This window comes from Xenia sp. Carnegie-2017, unplaced genomic scaffold, assembly GCF_021976095.1.
Source record: "Xenia sp. Carnegie-2017 unplaced genomic scaffold, XeniaSp_v1 HiC_scaffold_22, whole genome shotgun sequence".
Taxonomy (NCBI): domain Eukaryota; kingdom Metazoa; phylum Cnidaria; class Anthozoa; order Malacalcyonacea; family Xeniidae; genus Xenia; species Xenia sp. Carnegie-2017.
In genome coordinates, this window is record NW_025813485.1 from 8234069 (window position 1) to 8259800 (window position 25732).

Below are 25732 nucleotides of genomic sequence, written 5' to 3' on the forward strand. Positions count from 1 at the left end.
TTCTTTATCTATTATATCAATGTCGCTATGAGATAACCTTTGTTTACTGCAAGATTGTTGACAAGGTGCCTCAAAGGTAAATGATAAGTACTGTTGAATAAATTTTATTTGTGTGGAAAAAACACCCACCGATAGCAGGATTTCTTCCAGCTATGTTATCATTTTGACTATTTGCTCCTAAAAGGCCCTATTTTTTGGCCTAGCCCAAAAAACTGACGTCCTTCTGTCTCAGGTGGGTTGCTGTGACCGTTCCATTGGAATTTCGCTCGTAAGGAGATCTTTCTGTTTGATACGAAGGTCAATAAACATGGGTGGTAAAAGCACCCCTCTTTTTGTTATAGCCTAAGGAGCGACTGAAGGTACAACTTTCTTTTGCATCACGTACCTTTGCATCACGTACTCCGCTAAGCAGGACGGATATGCTCTATTCGTAAGTTTGACACTTCCCCTACAGCTTGCCCAACTAAGGCAACTGCATCTATGGTGTTGGCAATAAGGGGTTTTACGCTATTTCCGTCAACATTTTGGCCACCGACCAGATGATCAAAGGTGGTTAGCAATGAAAAGGACGCTTTTTGAAGAACTGTTTGAATGTTGCTCAATCTCAAATCACTCCGTTTTCGTGAGTGCAGCATTGGATCCCAGATGTCTGGGTTTACCTTTGGCGCTGACATACTCTCGCTGTTTTCAAGCTGGTGGTACTTAGCCAATATGGTTTTAGGTTTATTGGTGGATAGTGCCACGCCCATCTCTTGTTTGCAATGTTAGCCAACTTTTCATGATTTCCCTGCCCAGTTGGGTCAACCTCATACAAACAAATTGAGTTCAATCTCTTTTAGTAGGGCTGTATCATTAAACTCGTTTTTATTACTGGTCTTACCTGATAAAGACGGGGCTGCAGTTGGCTCACCTATCTTTTGCATTTTAGCGCAATCGTTATCCAAGAAAGCTTGTATGTCCGAGTCGGACGCTGTTAAGTTCACTGAATCCTCACAGTCGTTCAGATCCGATTGGTTTTCTGAATGCTCATCATGTTTATGCCAACTATTTGAAGGTGTATTGTTCTGCTCAACCATTTGTTGTAACAACGCGGCCATTTTACTTATGTTATGATTGAGTTCCGCAATGTGCTGAGCTGTACTTGCTGCAATTGTCTCCTCACTCTGGCCGGGTCGGCCTGTTTTACTGCCAGTTTGGCTATATGTAAGCTCAGTCGTTTCAATAGACTCTACAGTTTCATCAGTTGTCCCCATGCTCCGAATTGTTGAAAAACAAGATCTGTTACGGACTTATAGGTACGAATTGTTAGTTTATAATACAAATGTATTGATAGATATGCCCCAGATAAGAGGCAACGGCGGTCTGGTCAACTTCCAGCTACTTTATTTCCAGACATTTGCATGAAATGCAAGTCTTCGAAGCCAATAACTGTCAAGGGTAAGAAGTATTTTCCAAAGAATATCCTAACGATTTCTGCATGCGATTCTATAAAACGCGCTGCTAAACTCGACAACGATGAGGACTTACTTGTACTTGTTGCCGACGACGACCTCATTGCCAGGGAGTTCAAAATGCACGAGAAGTGTTACAGAGATTACACACGCATATGTACGAAACAGAACATTAATGTTGAAAGTAATTGTACATCGACCAATGATGAAAACGACGACAGCAAAAGACGATTTGAATACCTATGCCAGTTTGTGCAAAATTGCATTATTGACGGAGAGCAATCACTATCGATTAAACTTCTAACTGAGGTATATGGGCTCGATGAAGAAGACTGTAGAATGAGGGACAAAGTAAAGCAAATGCTAATGAAGCATTTTGAAGGTTAACTTCTGTTTGTTACCGTTGCTACTAACGAGGCTCAAGTTGTTCTTAGCAAGAATGTTCTAACCAATACAAAGAAGGTTAGTGTTCTGAAGCCGAATAAGGATTTTGTTTTGAAAGAAGCCGCGAAAGTTATCAAAGATGATATCGACTTGCTAATTCAGACTGCTCCAGAGTTACCATGGCCACCCACTGTAGAGTCGCTGCAGTCGAAAGACAGACAACCTCCAGAAAACTTGGTAATGTTTCCTACAACTTTACTACATTCAACTGACCACAGTCCTAGTGAGGAAGTCATCCGATACGCTGACTCGTTTTCTCAGGACATTCTTTACGCTGTGTCCAAAAGAAAGTTTCTTACCCGAAAGCACATATTATTTAGAAATGGATTGCACAGCATCACTGGCTTGAAGAAGCCTATTACCATCTTAGCAAGGCTAGGCCATTCTTGTAACTATAACAAAGTCCAAGAAATTCAAACAGCACAAGCAAAACTTGTTGAAGGAATGAGATCTCTGCAACACCCCTTGCCACTGCTTCCAGCAGATTCTACTAGCAAGGTTAATACCTTCTTCTGGTGGGATAACTTTGACTGCAGCAAAGAAACAATCGAAGGTAGCGTACACACTTGTTACGGAGTTGCTTTTCAAGAAGAGTCTGATAAAAGCATAGAAAGAAATCTAGTATTCCAAGTGCCAAAATCAAAGAAAAGGACTATTTCTGTAGTTCCGGTTGATTTTCCAAGAAGAAAAGTAATACCGCACGAAGAGCCAGCGTCCTTTCATGGGCCCTCCATCTACGAGTACGACGATACGGATGCTTGGCGAATACTGTTGTGTTGGAACCTTCTAAGGCGAGCATGCAGTGCTACTAGTCAATCCATTTCAAGATTCGTTGGTTGGATTAGTCTAATATTTGGAAGAATTAACTCCAAACGAACAAGGATAACATTCTTACCTCCAATTTGCAATCCAATAACCGAGTACAGCACAGTACTAGAATGCATTGTTCAGTCGCAGAATTTAGCAAAGGCATCGAATATGATTTACACACATATAACTGTAGATGCTGGTGATGCAGCGAAGTTCTACCACATACTATGGAACAATCCAAAGGAATTTGATAAAGTCTTGGTACATTTAGGTGACTTTCACGGGATGATGGAATTTTTCTGTCATTGGAAAAATAGTGCAAGATGCTGGTTTGGAAGAAGTTGTGTACCAAGCAGGACTCTGTACCTCCGGAGGAATCAAAGGTGTTTTGTCTGGGAAACATTACAATCGGAGTTGGAGGATTCATGAATGTTTTGCGGAGGCAATTGAGAGACTGTTTTGCGAAGCTCTAGTCAGTAGTTGTCCAGATGAATTGGAAACAATGATTAAGGAGATCGTAACAGACGTGGATTGCAAAGATATTATTTCGCAAAGACCATTCAGAGCGTACGAAGAAGAATACATGAAGAAAAAGATGGAATGTCTTCAGGGCCACCACGGGAAAACTGCACAATTCTGGATGAGCCACTTGGATCTAATCGAAAGGCTACACGAACTGCACTTCTCAGTTAACACGAATGACTTTCAACTGAGACTTCACTGCTGGAGAGAGTTAATCTCTCTCTGCTTTTCTACCAACAAGCAGAACTATGCACGTTATGGCGCATATTATTGCCTTCAGTCTGAGAATTTGGACAAGACGCACCCAGGTGCACTTAAAGAGCTGAAGGACAAGGGATTGTTGGTATGCCGTAATGATCTAAACATCAGACAAAGTATTGATGGTGCAGGAGAGCAGACGTTTATGAAGAGCTCAAAAACCACAGGTACTTTTTCTCCATGACATTAATATATTTAATTAATATTTCGTTATATATACATGTGCATATTATTGAAGGTTTATGTTAACTATATTTGTCCATTCTCTTTATAGGTGGTATCAAGAACTTCACAACCCTGGATAGTGCTTACAAGAAGTGGGTTCTCACACGACCATGCCAAGCTGAATATGTCGACGCACTTCTCAATCAAGCAGGGGTAAACAAGGTCCAAAATAACCCGCGAAAGTGTTTACGTCGTTCGCAAATTACGAAATCGGAGAATAACGTCAAGGCCATTATAAATGTGTTAAAGAATGACTTTATCGATCCTTTCAGCACTGACTTGGACCACGATAAGTTGTACAACCTTGCCTCCGGTAGCTATTTACCTGATGACGTAGCAGAGTTCTTGTCTGTTAAAGAGCGTGGAACATTGTCGAGAGGCACATTCTTTGAGCGACTAAACTCAGAACGTGCCAATGAAACCCTTTATTTCAGTCCCATAAAACGAGTGGAATGGAAGAGTTTTACGGACGTAAGTAAGAAGCTAAAAGTTTCGACGAAAGGTAAATCTAAGGAAATAACTGTTCAGCGGGACATTCTTGGTATTCTTGCTGCCATGTCACAACAACAGAATGCTGCGATCAACATCGACAAAGCTCTGTGTTACCCCTTTGCACCAGTCCCACTATCCATAGCAACATACGATGGCATTAGGAGAAAGACCGCTAAAAGCATGTTGTTCGATGCAGCGTTACGATCATTGATTGAAAACGACGCGCAATTTCCCGACGATCAATATGCTCATAGAATCTATATTCTAGGTATCGCAGCTATTATTCGAAGTACGGTGAAGGTACCGAACACGTTTAAAGATGTTACTTTACGACTGTTGTCAGATCTTCCAATGCGGTATAACATCGTTTACGTTGCATGTGATACGTACAGGGATCGTTCGATAAAGAACAGTGAACGAGACCTTCGAGGTGATGGCGACAAGTTTGTTATTAGAAGTGCGAATGTGCGCGTAACAGCTGATTTCAAGAAGTTCCTTGGTAACGGAGACAACAAAGAGCGACTTTTTGAGCTTATCGAAGAAGTGTGGGTTCGAAATAGGAACCAACTAGGACAACGTGTTATATACTTCGCTAGGGGGGACGCCTGCCTCAAGATAACAGAAAACGGTTCTTCTTGTGTAAGAGAACTAGCAACAGACCACGAAGAGGCTGATACTAAGATCGTGTATTTGATTAAACATGCATCCTACCATAGCGATGGTCAACAAATAGCCTGTGTGGTACGATCAAGTTCCGGCGACATCGATATTCCCATAATTTTACTTGGAATGGAGCCAATCAGCAATGTGGCAATCTACATCGACAACGGTTCTGGAAAGACGCGAAAGCTCCTTCACTTGAACGTGTGTAGTCTAACTAATCAACAAAAGAAAGCATTAGTTGGCCTCCATGCATTTACCGGAAATGATTATGTGGCAAGCTTTCTACGTAAAGGCAAGCCTTTCTGTTGGAAACAAGTGAGCAAAGATCCAGAGTTTTTGGACATTTTTTGCCGGTTGGGAATGGAAATGCATGTTCCTGAGGAGATTCTTATTGCCATGGAAAGATTTGTATGCTTCTTGTATGGAGAGAAGAAAATCGAACACGTTAACGAGGCAAGGTCAGCTATTTTCTGGAAAAAGATGAACAAAGAGCGTAAAGTAGTTGACCTTTCTCTCTTACCACCATGTAGCAGCAGCCTACGAAAGCACGTGACCAGAGCTAACTATGTGGCCAGGCTTTGGAGAAAAGCACAGCATCCAATTATGGCATTGGAGGATCCCCAGTTCCATGGTTGGCTCCCGAACTTGAACATCGATTGGATCGCGGAAGCATATCCTGACGACGTTGCCGAGCTACTTGTCGAACGTGATGAGGAAAGCGATGAGGAAAGTGATGACCAAGAAGACAGCAGTTCAGGCGACGACGAATGATACAGCTATAGGTACTGTATGTGATTTGAATTATTTAAGAAACTGCATCAAAACTAGTAGTGTTTATTTACATTTAATGTTAAGATTTATATCAAATTACAAAAATGTTTGCATGAAAACTTGGCTATATTGGGGGGAGGGGGGGTGGGGGTGGGGGTGTCTTGCCATTTGAATTATACTGCACTTCTAATTCTAAAACTGGTCCAGTGTACGTCTTTTTATTATTATTATTAATAGGTAGGTATCACGTCTGTGCTTTTATTAATAATAATAGCTAAATCTTAAAAACGTTTGATTTTGCATGAAAATGAGGCTGAATTGCGCAATACTGGAAATAACTCTTAAAAGCAGCCTTGTCGGACTGAATAACATGCGGATTCGTGTTCTACCCCAAAAACTGGTCTAGATAGTCCTACTCCCGTAAATTACCCGCTCAGGTGATACCTACCTCACTCACCGCCTGGACTATTGAAGGTCTTCGATGTTACGGCTACGAAAGGCGAACGTACAATGGCTATGGAAAAGCGCGCCCGTGCTTCTCATGTTAATCCGTAGTGACGTGCTGATGACAGGAAAGAATTAATATTATGACATGCATGATTACTACATGCAAAATTATGCAAATTATGTTAGGTCAAAAAGGTCAATACAGCTAGCTGATGAATTTGTGGCTTTCGCTTCAAATTTCAAGTCAGTATAAGCTCGGGTCTCTATAACCTTCGGGCCAAGCGTTTTACGTATATATATCAATATTCGAGGAACACTGAACAATATGTCACAAACTTCCCTCATCGAAGACCGAAAGAAAGGTACTGTGTTCCGTTGAAAATGTACATACAAATCAATTTTCATATTAATGCCATTCGCCAATGGTGTTTTGGCTAAATTTTTCATGGCAACGACAATGCATGTTCATTTTTGTGAATAATATGAGGATCTTTACTATTACTATTACTGCAACTGTCGGGTAAATGAAGATTGCTCGAAATGATGAATGAAAGAGAGCTCACTGATGCTGATGTGTCATACAGTGTATATAAATTAATGTATGTTGGCCGTTTTTATGCTTAGAAAGGCAAATACGTCTGGACAGTAATACGTCCAACTGTATGTAAACTGTCAAGCACAAAGAATGGTCGACTTACCACAAAATCGATGACTAAAACCAGTGGCGGATACAGGCCAATCGTTTACCTCCCTCAAAGTAGCATTACTATGAGTGCTCGTTTTAGCGCCGCAGCGCTGTAACTTTTTTTGATCGTAAGAGCAGCGCGGTAACAGGGGGCGGCGCTTAAAAGAAGCAGTGGCAAAACAAGGATTTCGGATTAAAGAAGCACTTAATACAATCAATAATTCTGACTGTTTCGCTCAATATCAGAGCTCATCAGCATGCCTAGGCATGCTTCTAAAAAGCAGCCAGACATGGACAGTCAACTTGACTGCCATTTAGTTAAATGGTTGCGAAACTTTGCCTTAATGATGCTATTATTTTAAGTTTCTTGTTTTCATGTTTGATGTTTGATTGTTGTTAATAATGACTATACGAACTTTAATCTTGTGTTATCCATAGCAAATCTGTCGATAACTTCTGACGTTTCGGGCACAATTTCTTGATGAACTCTCATCATGGCCAAACCGTTTAGACGCTCTGAAACCATCGTACTTCGCTTATAATTTTTCAGTTCGCGCAAAACTGAGAAAGAGCGTTCGCATTCGCAAGATGTGATAGTAAGGGTTCCAAGAATACGAAGAATAATTTTGATGTTTTCAAAGCCTTCAAATTTTAAAGCTTTTAAAGTTGCTGAAATTGAGTCTGGAATGGTTCCTTCGTAATCAACCCAATAAGTTTCCCAAAGCAAAATCTCTGAGTATAAGGCCAATGGAATGGGTAGGTCATCGTGATAAAAATTGGAAACAACTTTGAATTTTTCTTTCCAATTCATGCCATTGTTAAGAAGAGAAATCATTTTATATGGTACAATGCTAAGCCCATTGTACACATTAACGCTATCAGTATTGAAACGAGCTTTCAACGCAGAGTTTAGGTGGTCAACAAGTGGAATAGAAAAAATTCTTTTATAGTACTCAGATGTAGTTTTATAGGGGACATTAGCTCGTGTTGTCTGTCTTCCCACTGTCCTTGGCTTTGCTTCATCAATATCTAATTCTCGAGCCAGTGCGAGAGACTCTTCATACCATGTATCGTGATACTTATCAATGGAATTCGTAACATTAACAACAAAAGTTTTCAACGATGTAATAAGATGTAAACCATCCATAATGTCAATACTCTTCCCTTGAAGAAGCTGAGTAACACCAATTGTAGAATCAAACACATTTCTACAAATAACCAGGGCAACAACAAAATCAAACTTTTCCAAAAGATCAAGAAGTTCAGAGGCATCCGAAGAAACATTGAGACTGTGATCTTTATCTACATTTTTCTTCATTTCTCTCAACGTTTTAAAAAACAGGAATAAGAAGCTGCTGGAAAGTATCTAAGCCGTCGATTCTCTCAACCCACCTAGTTCGACACACATCTATTAATTTCTTTTTCCTACCGGCTGATAAAGAACCATGAAGGTCAATATTCTTTTCTAAAGGTATTTGTCGTGTAGGGGAAATATTAAAAAAATCAGAAACTTTTTTTAACTCTATTGAGCATCGATTTTACATCCATTATATTAATAGACTCACAAATCGCTAAATTTAATCTGTGGCTGTAGCAATGGGTAAAAAGAGCCTTATCATTCAAACGACGCAAATGAGCAGCCATCCCATTAATATGACCAGCAACAGCACCTGCCCCATCATATCCCTGTCCTCTACAATCAGCAATAGAAAGACCAAGGTTGCCTAAAGCATCAAGAACAACCTTAGCAAGCTGCTCACCTTTTAAGCCTCATTTACAAGGAAGAAATCCAACAAACTCCTCCCTAATATCTATATTTTGGTCGATAAAACACAAAACAAGAGACATCTGTTCAGTATTTGAGATGTCTCGAGCCTCATCAGCAATTACAGAGTAGAACCTGCTTGCTTTTAAGTCAGAAATGATTTTATCTGTTATTACTTCACCACAGCATTTAATAAGCTTGTTCTGGGAAGTTTTAGAAATATACGTCTGATTCCTACCACATGAATTCAGATGGTCCTCTAACACCTTGTCCCCAGCACACACTCTAAAATTAAGAAGTTCAACAAAATTCCCAACACCACCTGCAGAAAAATTACCAGTTTCAGGATGATAGTGCCCATCATCACGATGACCTCTAAAGGCTAAGCCCAAACGACCACATGTTAAGACCGTATCGGTAATTGAACTTAATTTAGCCCGGTTACCTTCAACTTCTTTCTTAACCTTAGAATCAATAATAACATTAATGCCTTTTGTTTTACCAGACATGTTAGATTTGAAGGCAGAATAAACTGGAAATGTAGAAGCATGCAAACCATTCAAACCATGAAAACTCATTTTGCCATCACTCTCTTTGCCATCATGACGTTTTAGCATTTTGGATGCATCTGTCCAACGACGAAGTGGCTGAGAGAATAGGTTGGAAATTTTTGAGGCCTTATCTTTAAAATTATCACCAAAAAGGACACATGGCAAACAAAAACCCCCATCCAAGGATGGAGAATAACATAACCATTCATACCTTTCTAACCAATCATAACAAAAAGATCTTCCATTCGTTTTTGGGAATTCAAAATTTTCATCTGGTCTATAAACATTTACTATGAGATTGTAAATTTCCCCATTGCTCATGCCTTTTCTTTTTTCTCTGAAAGTTGCAACATCAAAATTAAGGGGAATATGACAGTCAACAAGAGAAGAAGCCTCACTAAATGACACTATTTTATCAGAAGGGGTTTTTTTGTAGCAAGTTGCATCAAGAGAAGAAGACTTGTCAATACATAAGGTGCTAAGGCTAGACTTATCAGTTTTAAAATTACTGTTAGAAGGTTTATCAATGCAAGACAGCTGGAAGAATCGCTTAATATCTTGGTGTTCTTGTAGAGAAGAGTTGTCAGGATGCTTGCGCTTTTGTTACACACTTTATGTTTTCATTTTTGTTGAGCAAAGAAGAGGAACATAATGGTTTGGCAAAAAGCTCTCGCCAGACTTAACCTTGCCTTCATAGCAGAATAATATGTGAACAGCAACATCCTTCACAATTGCTTCATTTGCCAAGCGAGGGTTTACATGTCTATCAAAAAGTAATTTGGGTCTTATGTCCCCACAATCTGGATAATAAGTAAATATTTCATTACCAATAACTGATGATAAGCCCAGAATACACAAGAAAGGTGACCAGGTACCATCATAACAATTTAAAATAGCTTCTTGCTTAATTAAATCCTCATTCTTTAAGGAATCTAAACATGAGGCCGATACTGATAATGGCAAAAGATTAACAAGACTAAGGTCATGGTGCTCAGTCACTGCCAAAGAAAATGCAGGATGTTTATTGTAAAAATCACAATGAAGGTATAGCTCAAGGGAAGTCAGTATTTTTAAAATACTTACTAAGCTGTTGTCTCCTACAAGCAGCAAAGATACTGAGCTGTAAAGACAATTCCCTGATGCTTGAGATCTACAAGGTTCAAAATAATCCCTCTTTAGTTTAAATTTCTTTTGTGTTGTACTAAACAGCGTAACTTTAAATATTAAACATCCAATAATGTTATATTACGTATTTAAAAACAGCTAAGCACATGTAACATTGCCATATAAAGTTATTCATTCAGATTCTTAATTTTCCTTACATAAATAGTATACCAGTATTTCAGTTAAATTTATAAGTTATTATTCGCTTATTTAATTGTTCGAATAAAATACAAACTTCGATTGGTAAACGAAGGATTTCTGCACTGGCAAGTAATGCAAAATATAAGAATTACAAAACATCAGATATTGACAAGCTTATTAAAAATTCAGATAAAGCATCGTAATCGGACAGAAGTAGAATAAAAGCTAAATTGAACAGCCATATCAACACATCGTTACCTGATTGCAGTGTAGATCTTTCCCTGCGATTTCATACTGCTTGGAATATATGTCTCAGCGACAATATGCCGGTACAGTGAATTGCCCAGTTTTGATCGAAGCAAGTAAGATGAACATCTTGGCTTTGAATTCAACTGCCCGCGTAGCTCGTTGTACAGAAGCAACAGAGCTTCTTTGTTGTTGCTGTTCATTGCCTCTTGGGCTTCTAGAAAACAATCTCTATCCATTTTCAGAAGAAATTGCGTGCGGTAAATGTTAACGATACTAGTATCTCGAAAGTCGAAAGTCGAAAATAGTGAGGTACGCTTGCTGTACTTGAGGGAGTTGATAAAATGCACCAATAAAATGCACTGTTAGAATAAACATGGAACATCGTAACCAATCATAGACATTATTCCAAACAAAGTTCAAGGTCAAAAACCAGCTAGTGCCTCAAAATATTCTCCTTATGCCTCAAAATTTTCCTTGGTACCTCAAAATTTCCTCAAGTCCCTCAGAAACCATGGTAACTGCAAGTTTTAGCCAATCAAAATGCTCATTCAAGCTTGGGTACCTCAGTAGCCGCTCACAAGTACCTCAAAAAAATCGCTTTGCTTCAAAAAGCAAACTATAAAAACTGGAATCTACGGTGGCCGGTACGGGTCACGACAAAATAATTTAGAAAACATAACAAACAATAAGAAAACATCACTCAAAATCATACTACACATTTCAAAATACTCACTACACATTTCAAAATACTCGCTACACATTTCAAAATACTCGCTACACATTTCAAAATACTCGCTACACATTTCAAAATACTCACTACACATTACAAAATACTCACTACACATTTCAAAATTCACTACACATTTCGCTACACATTTCAAAATTCTCGCTACACATTTCAAAATACTCACTACACATTCGTCCCAGTCTTACCCTGGTCTGGCCTGCCCACGGTCGTCATTAGTTTACATCTACGAAATTGAAGTGATGGCAGAAGCTAATATAAATATACGTTTCCGATATTACTAACAGTTCAGTTCGCGTAAGGATATTTTGATGCTATTGTGGCGATATGTTGTCTGTGTGGAATTCGGCACATAGACAAACATATTGCCACAATAGCATCAAAATATGCGATACGCGTACATGAACTATTAGTAATATTTCTTCTAGGGATTTCTTGGTCTTGTTTAGACAACACAACATGAGTGGTCAATCTACAGATTACATGTAATTGTATTTGTATTGGTGATATTCGACAGTCATTAGTTTAACTAATGCACTTATTGACGTGACTGGTATTGAAGTTCTAAATTTATTGCGTTTACTCGAAATTACCGAACTTTTCATTTTCTTTGGCGTTTCTTGTGCAACAAATTATATCACTATGTGTAAATTTCCTCTTTGGTTTCCTTGTTATTTTTGTAACGCATCACACCAGTACGTACGCGACATAGCGAATGCAAATTCATATACTCAAATTTTTGCTATTAAAGTACGGACATGTGTCGAAAGCCACTGCAAATACATTTGCTGGCGATATGTAGATCGTCTACTAATGTTGTTGCCCGACCAAGTCCAGCAAAACCCTGGAAGAATTTCTGATTAGAGTTGAGCCAATATTTTCATGCTATTATCCCAATGTCCCATTTTGTTTGCCTTGTGAAATGCGGAATTATATATTTAATATGCTTACTTTATGATGTCATGTCAGTTTCGTAGATGGAAACTAATGATGACCGTGGGCAGGCCAGACCAGGGTAAGACTGGGACGAATGTAGCGAGTATTTTGAAATGTGTAGCGAGAATTTTGAAATGTGTAGCGAGAATTTTGAAATGTGTAGTGAGTATTTTGAAATGTGTAGTGAGTATTTTGAAATGTGTAGTGAGTATTTTGTAATGTGTAGTGAGTATTTTCAAATGTGTAGTGAGTATTTTCAAATGTGTAGCGAGTATTTTCAAATGTGTAGTGAGTATTTTCAAATGTGTAGCGAGTATTTTCAAATGTGTAGTGAGTATTTTGAAATGTGTATTATGATTTTGAGTGACGTTTTCTTATTGTTTGTTATGTTTTCTAAATTATTTTTCTGGTGACCCGTACCGGCCACCGTAGGAATCAGATTTGAGTATTTTGCGATCAGATACTGAACGCTGATCGCAAATAGTAACTTAACTCAGTTAACTGGACTAAAACCTATGATCTCAATTATTACGTAATTCTTTGAAAATTTTATGTACCTCGCGTGAGGGTCTTGAGGTACCCTAGATCCGCCACTGACTAAAACCCCTCACGAGTGAATACGAGTAACATACGAATACATGGAAGTGACATACGAGTGCACACGAGTTACATTGGACTACATACGAGTATCATACAAGTACATACGAGTACATACGCGTCACAAATAAGAAATTTGATACTTTGTTCAAAGTTAGTTTGACTACTGCTTATTTTCGTCTGGGGAGATTATTAGATTGATTTAAATGCTGAAAATGTACTTCATTTACATATAACATTTATTGTATGTTTTAACTCAATTTGGTATCAGTTTAATCTGCATTGCAGACTATATATCATTATAAATAGTCTGCAATGCAGGCTGATATCCTTTAATATGTTGTGCATAATATCTAAGTTTATAAATGTGTTTGAATGTATCAATAACGGTTGTATTGCTCAGAAATTTTCGTAGAGTTTCAGCAGTACATAAAACCCCATTATTATACGTTTTTAGGCGATGGAATTTGCTATTATTTCTACCAGAGAGATACGAGCTAATATCAATCTAGTAGGGAAGCAATCAAATTGCTCATTGATTAACTCATTATCCACTTTTATAATGTAATTTATAAACTAGAAGATACTATAGGGAGGGGAAGGGCTGCCCCAGCGTACTTGTCAGCAATTTTTGCAAGGTACAGTTAGATACTCTTAGGAGCAAGACGGGTGAATAGCATATATAGGTGGTTTGTTGTTTGAGCAAATATTGCAAATTAGCTTAAATAAAGTACTTTAAGACGTTCTCATAAACTTCATACGTTGTGCTCGCGTGATATGAATGGGAGACAAAAAAATTTACATGCCTGTGCGAGTGACTTTTGACAATGCGTTGGCAAGGTTTATTTAAATGTTTATCAATCAATATTTTGAATTTGCTCCATTTTTTAATCCCAGGTTTGGCGGTTTGCCATGTTTAGAGCTTTTTTTACCGTTATTGATGTTAAAAGGAAATGAACATAATGAACATATTTCTAATCTAAGGGTATTTGGATGCCTAGCTTATGCTTACGTGCCTGCAAGTCAATGAAAGAATTTTTCAGACAAATCAAAGAAGTGTATCTTCATCGGATATTCCGAAGGGACAAAAGGCTACAAATTGTTTGATGCACTCAGTCAAAAGATTTTTTGAAGCAGGGATGTTGTCTTTCTTGAGGATTGGTGAATCGCATGGAATTCATCTTCATCAGCACCTTCAACCAGTGGGAGCGACATTTGAAGAAAATTTTCTTAGAGAAGCTCAAAGAAGTTTGTATCATTGTCTGATGATGAGAAGCCGGTAGATGTTCAAAAATATCAAATGGCTATAAGTTGCTTAACATATGCAACTGTTGCAACTCGTCCAGATTTAGCTGCGGCCGTCGCAACTTTATCTAAGTATATGTCCAGACCAGGTAAAGATCATTGGCAAGCAGTAAAAAGAGTGTTTCGTTATATCAAAGGAACGATGGAGTATGGTCTTTTGTTTACTGCAAATGGAAAAGATTCTGGTTTGTGTGGTTTTGCAGACGCCAATTGGGGCGGTGCTATAGAGGCAAGACGTTCTACATCATGGTATGTTTTTCAAATTCAAAACAGCACGATAAGATGGTGCAGTAAAAGAGAGACATCTGTGTCAAGATCTACAACTGAAGCCGAATATATCGCTTTGAGTTCAGCTTCACAAGAGTGCATCAGACTAAGAAGACTACTGAATGATATTGAATTGTTGAAACCTGTCCCCACAGCCATTTAGGAAGATAATCAAGGTTCTATTCAATTGTGCAAGAATCCTAAACTTCATAAACGCACAAAACACATCGACATATCCTATCATTTTATTAGAGAGCAAGTTAATAAGAACGCAATATGCGTAAATTATTGTCCTACAGAATCAATAATTGCTGACATTATGACTAAACCATTAAGCAAGCCTACATATAAACGTTTTAGAGATCCCTTGGTGTAAAACAAATCTAACTTAATGAGTAATTTAGTTGATCGTTAAGTGGGAGTGTTAAAAGGAAATGATCATATTGTATAACTCTCAACTAGACCCAAGACTATTAATCACGTGACCAATGTATTTATGTTTTTGTTGTTCCGTCTTGTAAAAGAGCACATGTTATATATTAAAAACATATTCTCAATTATCATGGGTTGAACTGTTTTATCTAACATTCTAATTCAAACAATTGATACATTTAAACAATAGTACCCTTACAATACTTCCGTTATATAGTTATTCAAACTTTTTTGTAAAATTAGATTTTATGCACAACAGATACCAAATTGAATTTAAAGAATGTGTGTCAAAAAGTTGCATTGCGCGCTTTTGTTTGTGCTTTTATCGTTACTTTTTGATTGCGGCACGCTGTCATCAATTTCGCTACTACGTCGTCTAATTTGTTTGAAAAGTTAGCAAAAAAAGCATTGATTGAAAACTCTATTTTGTAATAAGTACTTTTGTTCGTCGAATCGTCTTAGTTGCACGGACTACTGTAACAAAATCCGCCATTTTCTCGATCCACAAAATGGCCGTCACGCCGTAGAGATTATAAATAATACTAGAGGTGGCATCGTAATATAATCTATAGTTCAAAATATTGTACGCGTTTTTGGGGGGCAAAATTCATTCGCGGATGTTAAGCTACAGTGGTCAACCATCTTTTCTCACTTTTTTGTATATATTATGCGTAAATACCATATTAAATACTATCACAATCTAATTGTTGAACAATGCTTTCCTTTTTTTCTTAATTTTAGGTGGTTTAAGCCACTCGTTTTTGTCAAAACTTGTTTGTGTTTCTTTTAGACTCTCCGCAAGGCGTTGATTGATAAGAAGTTCTTTTTCGTCTTTAATTCAACTGCTAACAGACTTCAAAAAAGACATATTTGTCATCCATACCGCAAAAATGTTAAAAATGGTTAAATTATGTGAATATGTGGGTTGTAAAAACAGAAAAACAAAAAAGAATAACATAAGTTTTCATTGCGTGTATTTTAATTAAAACATACAAAGCATACGGAGATTATAAACAGCATACAATCATTTTAAGAGCTCGCTATAAAGAAGCACTAACGCAAAAAAACTTATTAAAGTATGTTCACAAAGAATCCAAAACTCGAAGCAGACGGGAAAAACATCATTTGTTTACTTCGTGTTTTTGTCTGGAACCTAAATTTGCCCCCCAATTCACGCGTCGCCTAAATTCTTCATCAATGCCACCCTATTATTATTTATAATCTCTATGTGTCACGCTGTGATTAACGCGCAATACATCTTGGTTGACCACATTCTTTAAACATACAAAGGAATGTTGTATGCAAATGATATACCTATTCAGCAAATAGTCTTCACGGACGAATACAAGCAGTAATCAAACTAACTTTAAAAAAGTATCAATTTTCTCATTTGTGACTCGTACGTACTCGTATGTCATTCGCATGGACACAGATGTCACTCGTGTGTGTACCCGTTTGTTACTCGTATATGCCACTCATATTTACTCATGTGGTGTTTTAGTCACTATCAGCATAATCAATTAATAGAGACAGGTTTGCAGCTTTAATTTGTCGAATCGTTGCTTTAGCTAATTCTTTATCCTTCCGACGATTTAAGTGACACATCGAGTTAAGAAATCCATCTTAAGTCGTCCAGACGTATTATCCGCCTAAAAACGGCCAATGTTAGTCATTCGGTGAGAAGTTTTTTGGGTTTTGAGCGAAGAGCTAGTAAGAGTTGAAAGACCATGTTTCCAATAAACGCATGGACATATATCAGCAGCTGTATTTCTTTTTTTTTTTGCCATAGCAGTGGTGATAAATATTCTTAACAAATAACTAAAATCCGATCAGTATAATTTAAGATTAAAATTATTCAATATAAAAACAAATCGTTAAAAACTACCTTGACACCGCAGCGTTTCAAATAACATGTAATATTACATGTTTGGAGATGTAGATCTTCCAGGTTAGTATAGTCCTGAGAAAAACTGTTTCTATTGTTGTTGACAGATCTTTCGACAACCTTAGAGTCAAATGAAGAGTAAACGTCAGGTTTTGCCTCCCCCCACCCGCCTCTTAATAGTTGCAAAAAATGATAATGGCAATGACGATACTAGTGTTCATGATTATTTGATTTTTGGAGTCCGCAGAATGTGCCTCATTATTTCCATCAAGTTATTTATGTATCATGTGAAAAGAAAAGACATTTGCTTAATATGCCTATAGCTAAGAAAAATGATCAAAATTTTGTATTTAAAAATACGTTACGGCTCCCTCTTCATTTATATTTTTTTTGAACTGACCATATTTAAATCACTTTATACAATCTTCCACGTCTTATTATAGTTTCTTTAAAATTTTTCCCATTAATCAGTCTGGCTTCTTACTGCCGCCATCAATGAAGTATTGATACCTCATGAACACATACCTTTCTAAAATGCTCTAGAAATGAAATCGGACTATAGCACTCCACTAATAGAAAGGAAAAATACGAATGGAGAAACGCAATCTTCTGCGACCTCATGTCTAAAGGCAAAAAAGTCTCCATTGAACCCATTGATTCGGTACGTTGCTAAAACACTCTCTGGATCAATTTAAACTTTTGATGATTTATGTGTCATTTGTGTCAATTAACTTGTAATTTTCCTTTGCCAATCTTATTAGAGCTGTCCGACGAGGCATTCTGATGACGCAGCGATATCTTGAAAAGACAAAGAATGAGCACCTCAGTATTGCAGACAGCGATGACATACGTAGAAATATATTTCATCTCAGTGTCCAAAGAGAGGAGCTACTGGAAATTCTTTTAAAACATTTTGAGAAGGTACGTATTATGTCGTGGCCATATACGATTGTGATAAAAAAATATTACAAAAAATTGAATTAAAAGGTTTTTTATTGAGGACGTTGCCTAACTATAAAGACATCTTCAGATTCTAAGGCGAAAATATTAAAATGCTTAATGTCAGTGGCGTAGCTAGACAAAAACAACTGGTCGTGCTGTAACGAGAACAAACATGAAGTTCCTGTACAGTTGGTGGCAACATAAGTTGTCTGTGCCGCCGTTTATGTACGCTTTAATGTGCGACTTTGATATTTCATACTTTTGGCAATCGCCCAGTAAATTATGCATGATAACAATTTTAGTCAATGTTGTCTTTGATTGATTTCCACGTTCACGGACAAGAATAAATCCAATAACACAGTAAAACGATGAATAATTCGACAATATTTGAAATACTCGTGCTAATAAACTTTGGCACGACCAAAGGAAAATATTCGGCAATTGAGCATGCGTACGACGCAATGCAGCCTTATATATTATTAGTAATTTATGTTTTGGTCATTCTCGCCTGATCACAGCACGACCAAACTAGAGCTGGCTATAACCACTTTAACAGGCCGTAAGGTTTTCTAGCCAATCAGCGCTTAGGAATATATAATTTGGTCATGCCGGCCTGAGTAGAGCACGATCAAAAACGGGCAAATGCTGTTCCATGTGCTTATAGGCAATGATTAGGGCAGTTTTCGGGCGGAAACGTGATATAGTGTAAGTAATATGAAGTACATATTTCAAAACGCAAATGAAGCGTTAGAAAAAGATTTTGTTTTCGCTAATATCTGTTAACCTTATAAACAAATATTGAAATTTTAGTGGGTTAAAAAAATCTTAGTTTGAAAAATGTTTGGACGTCCTCAGCACGACCAGGACGACCTCTGGCAACGCCACTGCTTAATGTCCACTTTTACACATATAGGCGTAGGGGAGCTATCGTTTCTGTGGGGCAGTAAATGATTTCCCCAAATCACAATGGGAAGACGGAATTTTTGACTTGAAATTACACATGATACTTTCTTTTTTCGCTTGAAAAATGTTGATAATTTGCCCGACTTTTGAGTCTTCAAATATACGCTTTGCTTGTAGAAATTAAAATGTTGCCTACGTAAATATCAGAAGTTATATACATAATTGCTGTTTGAAGTCGAATTTGCAGAGTTAATACTTTTTGCAGAAAGTCAAACACTCTCCAATCGAAATTATTAATTATGGGATTTTATTGCTTGTTCATTATGACTAGAAAGTAACCATGTATGAAGTTTGAGCCAGAATCGCTGTTGCAATCCAAAATTTAATAGGCAGCAAGTTTTGTTTTAAGAGTAATATTGCTTAAAATAAAACTGAAATCAAGCTTGCAGCAATTTACGTAGCTCTTTCCAGTTGTACAATTTCATAAATTAATTTCCCATGCTTGAATTGTCGTTCACGAGACTCGAGATTAAAGGCTTATGAGCACGACAACGAGAATAGCATTGATTGAATTTCTTCCTGTTTTATTCTCTTTTTTTCAACAGCATGAACAGCTCATGGAAGCTCTCCACAGTGAAGATTTGAATGGTCACACGCCAGCTCATGTTGCTGTATTGCACAGTCAAAGAAAGGTATTTGAAATCTTTCCCTTTCATCATAATCTGCTCTTTAAAGACGATGACGTAGAACCTCTTAAAAATTGAAAGTTTGTTCCGAGAACTCCTATATCTTTGAACCTCCGGAAAAGGCAATTCGCCTTAGCTGTCTGTCGTTATTTGAGATTCTCTGATGAAGAACAGTGCTAAATTTTCAAAAGTATAAGGAAATAACATAATGCCTACGATAAGAAAACAATGTTTGGTTTTCAATGCACAAGTTAAACCGTGTTCAAAGCAATATTAACAAAATCTGTTCGACGAGGAGCGGGACATTGCATCACATTTATGGTGTCAATGTGCTTCCACTTTTTATACCATTCCTAATTTCTTTCGATTTTGGGTTTGCACTGATCTGCTCTTAACTTTCCCAAAGGTCTCTTCGGTTTGCATAAGCCAGTGCAAACATACTACACATCTTTTGTTTCTTAAATATAAATCTGGCAAAAACGTCAAGCGATCAAAATTATATGATCCACCCTGCTTTGCAGTCTCTAGTTTAATAATTGCTGTGTCTCTCCATCCCAAAAACAATTTTCTTCTGCCGTCTCCTGATCAAAAGCTTTCATTAAGCATCATGATTTTGTCCGTATATTCTATTTTAACAAGAGCATCAATCAGTGAAATGCCTAAAAAAGTTTCCAACTTGTAAATATTAGCATATTTAGACCATTGCCCGCAAGGTTTTTATGAAATAAACCATCTATCTGACTGCCTATCTATCTGACTAACTGAATCAATTTAACATGAACATCAGCTGCCAGCCATTAGGGGTTAGTTATTTATCCTTTTAATAAACAATAGCAGTTTGAATTATTGATTTAAATTTTCATTTTGACCTATTTTTGGCTTCAACTTATAGATAGGCTCAATTCCAGTGGTGCAAAGCGTGCTTCGACTTGGTTGAACGACTCGTTTGATTTTTTTCTTCTGATAGCAACAGTACTATTTTCTTTTTATAGAGCCTACAAATTCTTGCTGGTGTGGATGAGAATGTTTACGCTCTTCGTAGCTCTAAGAATGGACAGACATTGATTCATTGTGCTGTTGATTCGTGCAATCCATACATCGTACAAGATATTCTTTCGGTTCGTCCAGAATCCCTCTTTGATAAAGATGATGAAGGAAGATCACCTCAGCATTATGCCGCTGCTCTTCAGGAATCCTTTCTTTTGGACATTCTCCTCTCGCGCGGTGCAAACATTTTGGAAACGTATGTATAATTAGACAAAGACGTTTGGAGAGTTGTTGGTTAATTTACTTACATAAAACGTTTCCATAGTAGCTATAGTTAATTGTGAGGATGCAAGTTTGCAAATAGCATTTGCACTCGATGGACTCGAGAATATAACTAGTGATAAAGATAATGCAAGAGATTTTCTTACAGTTCTTTTAGTTTCGATTCGAAAATGTTTTTGGACATATTCATATTTGATTTTCAATATTTATATTGTTTGTTTGTAAATAGGGAAATATGAATTCACCTTAATCATAGTACCAAAGATATAGTGCTAAAGCACTTTGAAAAGAATAAATCTCAACAAATTGAATCTGTTGTATGCACAATAATGAGCTATTTGCATCTACCTCATGGAGAACTGAATTTCTTTAGCTGCTCTATATAATTGCATAAATACGATTGATTTTTGAAAATCCCCTACAAAAAGACGATTTTTTTATATTTAATTCTTAATTAAGACTTTACATATAAATTGCAGGTTTGTAATAAGAGGTAGTGATGCCATTCATCTATATTTTTATCGTAGGATTAATAATTTTAATTTAATTAATAATTTAATTCTTGAAAAACTGTTTTAATTTTCACCATGAGCAATTCTCTTGTAAAACAAACTCTTTAGTGTAACTCGTGCTTGAAAATCGTACGCATGCTCAATATTATCTTCAACCTGCAAAGGAAGTAAATTCTCAAAAAGTTTACTTTTTAAAATAAAATATCAACAATTGGACGCCCCTGCTCTTGGCAAGGTAAAACAACAAAATTATATTTTATTTTATTGTCAGAGATAACAACAAGTCAACATTGCTTCACGAAGCTGCTCAGGCTGGGTCTATATCCAACGTTGACTTGTTGGTGGTCGATGAAGTCACTCTGTTACATGCAACAGACATGGAAGAGAGAACACCATTACATGTTGCCTGTGCCAAAGGTTTCCGAAATATTGTCTCATTTCTACTGGAAAATGGTGCTGATCCACAAGCAAGAAGTACAGATGGTAAAAACTGTCTGGAAGTCGCTATAATTCACAAACAAGAGTATGTCGTTAACGAGTTGCTGATGAGCACCTACTGGAAAGACGTAAGTAACAGGATTTTTATTGTAAAATACAAAAAGTGTTCCGCTGCTGAGTGGATGAATATTTACTTTTTGTCTGGTGATTGCTCTGTTCATGTGGCAAGTGATTGTCAAATCAACGTTATTAATCATTAAAAGAAAAAAAATATGTGGCTCTGTGGTGGATTAGTGAAGCTCCTTTTAATGGTACACCAAGAAGAGCACAAGTTTCTTTACAAAGAATGTCATTTATTAAGTTCAAGTTTCCTTAATTTAAGCTCATTTGTGATTGGAAGAATGGGGCGATGAAATGCTTTGCGTACCTTGCTGAGAAGATGCCCAATCAAGCCAAATTATTGCTCGATCGTTGTGTTGTGACCAGTGATGACAAGCGTCATTCGCTTGACTACAATGTTACGTACGATTTCTTTCTTTTTGATAATGCAGGTGTGGATATTGTTTACCTTATTTACCTACGATAATCGCCATCTTACGACACTCCTCCCGATTCCTTTATGTTTCAAAACGCAACAATTCACAAACTACATGAATTAGAAGCAGACCCTATTTTAGTTCCTAACCATGCGTTTGCACACTTGCTTGGTGTGACGTATACCGGTTCAATACAAATTTTATACCGTATATTGTGATTGAGTGCATGGAAAGAATGCCAATATTTTAGATATTTTTAGGTTCTAATCCACCTGCATTTCATGCACTGAAAGCAATACTGAAGAATGACGAAGAGAAGTGCTTGACTCACAAGCTTTGCAGGAAATATATGAGTGTTAAATGGCGAGAGAAAGGATGTTACATTTTTTTGATCGATTTTATCCTCTTCGCGTGCTTTCACATTTTATTTAATGTTTACGTCGCATTGGTACGCGGTGGAATTACTAAACAGTGGTTGCATAATAACGGTAAACTATACTGTTACTTTTTTATAAGCTTCGAAGAGGCTTTGTTGAATTTTGTGTATTCCATGTTTAAAATCCCAACCATAACATCCAGTTCATCAGAAATAAAGCAATCTAGATAATACCTTCAACGACTGCTTCATAGTTGATTATAGATAACGTAACAATTCTCTATTAAAAAATTGTAAAATATATAAAACCTGCGAAAAAATAATACGTTTGTGTGAAAAAAAAGTAAGATATAAACTTCAGATAAGATATTTTAAAATATTATATAAAATATAAAATAATTTTGAATAAAATAATAACACAATAGCATACAGCTAATAAAAAAACTATGAATTATAACAACAATAATAACATAGTTGTCAATCATAACAATTATAACAAAAATAACTAATAATTAAAATAATGATATAAGAATATAACATAACTAATAATTGACTTATCGTTCATTAATTTATCGTAGTCTACCTCATAATTATCTCATAATAAATTAATAGCTAACTTATCGCTAATACTATCGTTAATTTTTTTCACTGTCGTAAACTACGTCGACGTTTATTGAAAACGTAATGAACAAACTGGTCTAACTTGGTAGAAGTAGTTAGAGAGGGGAATGGTATGTCTTTGTATACGTTGTCAAAAATACTCCCATTAGGTTAAAACTCAAAAAGTTTTTCAGTACTGTTTAGATGGCGATTATCGTCCATTCTAGAGCACTCCAGAAATGCTACACTGTCAACAAATTATCCACGACCTATTGCAAACCCTGACGACACTGGACCAGTTATTGCCACTTCTATCATTGTTACTTTAACAGTATTGAATGTTCTCAAGGAATTTGTGCAGGTGTGATGACTATAAAATTTTACACATTTTAGATGAATTATCTGTTTTAAACGCGATTGCGTCTCTAAGAAAGTGTTTAATAATGCCTGGTTTTCATTGGATTATAAATTTTCCTTAACAAATTCTATACATCGCCGATTTTAGATGAATTCGTATCGCTGGAAGTATTTCAAGCAACTGACAAATTACTTTGAATGGACTTTGTTTTTGTGCGTTCTGTATTTCATATTCCCCATAAGACAAACGAAAACCGAACGTCAGTTTGGCGCAGCAGCAATTGCAATCTGCATTTCTTGGTTTGATCTCATCTGGTTTCTACGAAGAATTCCTGACATCGGCACGTACATTTTAACAATACAGAAGACAACAAAAACTTTAATGAAGGTAAGAAAATAAATAAACTAGATATACGTTGCGTAGAGTAGTTCCCATACTGTATATGTGGTGTTATACTTTCAAGGGTAAAATACACCAATTTTTAGTTTTTAATAATAACATTTTGACATTGAAAATCACAAAAAAAAAGACAAAAATTTGATGAAGATGGAAAGAATTTAAATATTGAATCCAATCTCACAATATATATGAGCTATATTGTCATATGAATGGTTGGCCAAACTGCCGATATGTATTTAGGACTAAAATTTGCTTCTTCGTTTCACCTTTCAAATTGGCGTCCTTGCCTCAACATGACACGGTAGTGAAAAGTCTTAGGGGTTGGGTTCTAAATCATCACGCTCACTCAAAACGTTTTCCTTTATTAGTTGATGAAATCAAATTTTATTTAAAATGCCTACTATTTGATCGTTTTACCTATTTTTGTAGGACCTGCCTTGAAAATCATCTTGTTGTAAATGTAATTTCCTAAAACATTGTAATTACAACGCTATACCTGCTAACTTTACTTTTATAACACGTCGTTTTCCGACTGCTATGCCAACTTTTTGCCTTGATCTAATTTGGACAATTGATATTCGTTATTGCAGATGCTTCTGATAATTTTGTTGTTCTGTATGGCGTTTGCATCAACATTTTACCTACTGCTGGCTGAACATTCGAGATTTGAGAACTTTCCGATAGCTGTACTAAGTACGTTTGTTTCGATGCTTGGTGACTTCAGTTACGATGATTTATTCCTGAACATTGGCTATTACAAGAATTTTTATTCTTTCAAACTCTCCATGTTCATTATTTTCCTACTACTAATGGTGATCGTTGTAAACAACGTGTTGATTGGCTTAGCTGTCGGAGATACCCAGGACGTGATAAAAATGGCCACAGTTCAAAGGCACAAGCAACATGTAAGTTTGTGTAGTGTCATTTAAGACATACTTATTTTTAACACTATACTTTATTGTTTGAAATGGGTTCATTATAGAATAGCATCAAACTGTTTTCAAGTTAAAAACTTTAATTTTATTTGTCGCAGCTCAGATTTGCCCTTGTCGATGTCAATTTAAAACAAACTGTTTTTCAAGCTCAACTTCAATAAATGAAACATATTCATTGCTCATATTTTAACGTGCAAGTTAAATAAACTTTTATTGTAGAAATTTAATAGAATTGATATTTGCACTAAAGGAGTAGTGTTGAAGTGCCATGTAGCTTAGCTTTTTAAAAATGACTTACGATTTATTTAAAAAATATGGCTTTATTTCAAATTTTATATTGGACGATTGTTTTTTAACACAAATCCGTTTCCGCATGACAAGTCTCTCGCCATTATTCTGAACAATCGTATGTCCAACTCTCTAATTTTGCAGATGAGATTCATGATGGCAGTAGAATCTTCGCTGTTCGCTCGATTGCCTTGTTTCCGTCGAAGAAAATATCCAATTGTGTACACGGAATATCCAAATCGCAGAAAAACGTTTAAGGATAATTTGAATCGATTTTTTTCTGGAGAAATGAACATTTTCTACAATGACGAGGAAAGCGATGATGAAGTTGAACCTGACACTCTAACACGACAGCATCTTGAGGAAATTTTGAAAGTTAGAATTGAAGAACATCACAAGAAATTAAAAAAAGAAATGAATGACTTTCATTTGGAAGTGATAGAGAAAGCTGATAAAGTTTTTCATAATAAGAAAAATGTTTTAGTGTCATAAAAAAGGCTATTATATTTACCAAATCCATTTGACAATATTGTGTCTGAAAATTTGACAATTAAGATCTTGGACGTTTTCTGCAAATATTTTAGTACAACGCGTAAGGCTTGTTGTTTTAAAACTTTATTTAGTATAATCTAAAAATTAGTCCAAATAATTAAAACAATAGCAATAGTATGGATCTCTAAAGCCA

The 25732-nt window shown here is 36.4% G+C and overlaps 4 protein-coding genes across 6 annotated transcripts; 2 read left to right on the plus strand and 2 right to left on the minus strand.

Moving 5' to 3' along the window:
* Positions 1-2891: 2891 nt before the first annotated feature.
* LOC124447292 lies at positions 2892-5636 on the plus strand. The gene is made up of 3 exons (XM_046998196.1): positions 2892-3652; positions 3760-5323; positions 5396-5636. Exons 1-3 carry the CDS (start codon positions 3208-3210, stop codon positions 5634-5636), a joined length of 2250 nt encoding a protein of 749 aa, XP_046854152.1. The 5' UTR covers positions 2892-3207.
* A 642-nt stretch (positions 5637-6278) lies between these two features.
* LOC124447522 (transient receptor potential cation channel subfamily A member 1-like) lies at positions 6279-25732 on the plus strand. 2 transcript variants are annotated; one of them, XM_046998475.1, is made up of 12 exons: positions 6279-6445; positions 17349-17466; positions 17567-17726; positions 19256-19342; positions 20329-20579; positions 21389-21683; positions 21938-22106; positions 22352-22579; positions 23295-23428; positions 23573-23812; positions 24415-24729; positions 25192-25732. In XM_046998475.1, the coding sequence occupies exons 1-12, from the start codon at positions 6409-6411 to the stop codon at positions 25537-25539; spliced, it is 2382 nt and encodes a 793-aa protein (XP_046854431.1). In that variant the 5' UTR covers positions 6279-6408; the 3' UTR covers positions 25540-25732. The 2 variants fall into 2 exon arrangements, with proteins under 2 accessions (XP_046854431.1, XP_046854432.1); XM_046998476.1 differs by lacking the exons at positions 24415-24729; positions 25192-25732 and adding an exon at positions 24254-24366.
* On the minus strand, positions 7063-18631 carry LOC124447527 (52 kDa repressor of the inhibitor of the protein kinase-like). The gene is made up of 2 exons (XM_046998487.1): positions 18628-18631; positions 7063-8090 (listed from the first exon to the last, which is right to left on the minus strand). The coding sequence occupies exon 2, from the start codon at positions 8084-8086 to the stop codon at positions 7175-7177; it is 912 nt and encodes a 303-aa protein (XP_046854443.1). The 5' UTR covers positions 8087-8090; positions 18628-18631; the 3' UTR covers positions 7063-7174.
* LOC124447529 lies at positions 9708-11100 on the minus strand. 2 transcript variants are annotated; one of them, XM_046998490.1, is made up of 3 exons: positions 10648-11095; positions 10168-10234; positions 9708-9847 (listed from the first exon to the last, which is right to left on the minus strand). In XM_046998490.1, exons 1-3 carry the CDS (start codon positions 10872-10874, stop codon positions 9821-9823), a joined length of 321 nt encoding a protein of 106 aa, XP_046854446.1. In that variant the 5' UTR covers positions 10875-11095; the 3' UTR covers positions 9708-9820. The 2 variants fall into 2 exon arrangements, with proteins under 2 accessions (XP_046854446.1, XP_046854447.1); XM_046998491.1 differs by lacking the exon at positions 9708-9847 and adding an exon at positions 10020-10082 and having other exon boundaries at positions 10648-11100.

Bases quoted from the DNA above. Each gene is read 5' to 3' on its own strand.
- LOC124447529 (XM_046998490.1), bottom strand. From the start codon at position 10,874: ATGGATAGAGATTGTTTTCTAGAAGCCCAAGAGGCAATGAACAGCAAC. The intron at 10,235-10,647 runs GTAACGATGTGT...TGAACCTTGTAG, and splicing joins AAGATCTACACTGCAATCAG to ATCTCAAGCATCAGGGAATT. The intron at 9,848-10,167 runs GTAAGTATTTTA...ACTTTTTGATAG, and splicing joins TTGTAGGAGACAACAGCTTA to ACATGTAAACCCTCGCTTGG.
- LOC124447527 (XM_046998487.1), bottom strand. From the start codon at position 8,086: ATGAAGAAAAATGTAGATAAAGATCACAGTCTCAATGTTTCTTCGGAT.
- LOC124447292 (XM_046998196.1), top strand. From the start codon at position 3,208: ATGATTAAGGAGATCGTAACAGACGTGGATTGCAAAGATATTATTTCG. The intron at 3,653-3,759 runs GTACTTTTTCTC...TTCTCTTTATAG, and splicing joins GAAGAGCTCAAAAACCACAG to GTGGTATCAAGAACTTCACA. The intron at 5,324-5,395 runs GTCAGCTATTTT...ACCACCATGTAG, and splicing joins GAACACGTTAACGAGGCAAG to CAGCAGCCTACGAAAGCACG.
- LOC124447522 (XM_046998475.1), top strand. From the start codon at position 6,409: ATGTCACAAACTTCCCTCATCGAAGACCGAAAGAAAG. The intron at 17,467-17,566 runs GTACGTTGCTAA...CAATCTTATTAG, and splicing joins CCATTGAACCCATTGATTCG to AGCTGTCCGACGAGGCATTC. The intron at 19,343-20,328 runs GTATTTGAAATC...TTCTTTTTATAG, and splicing joins TATTGCACAGTCAAAGAAAG to AGCCTACAAATTCTTGCTGG.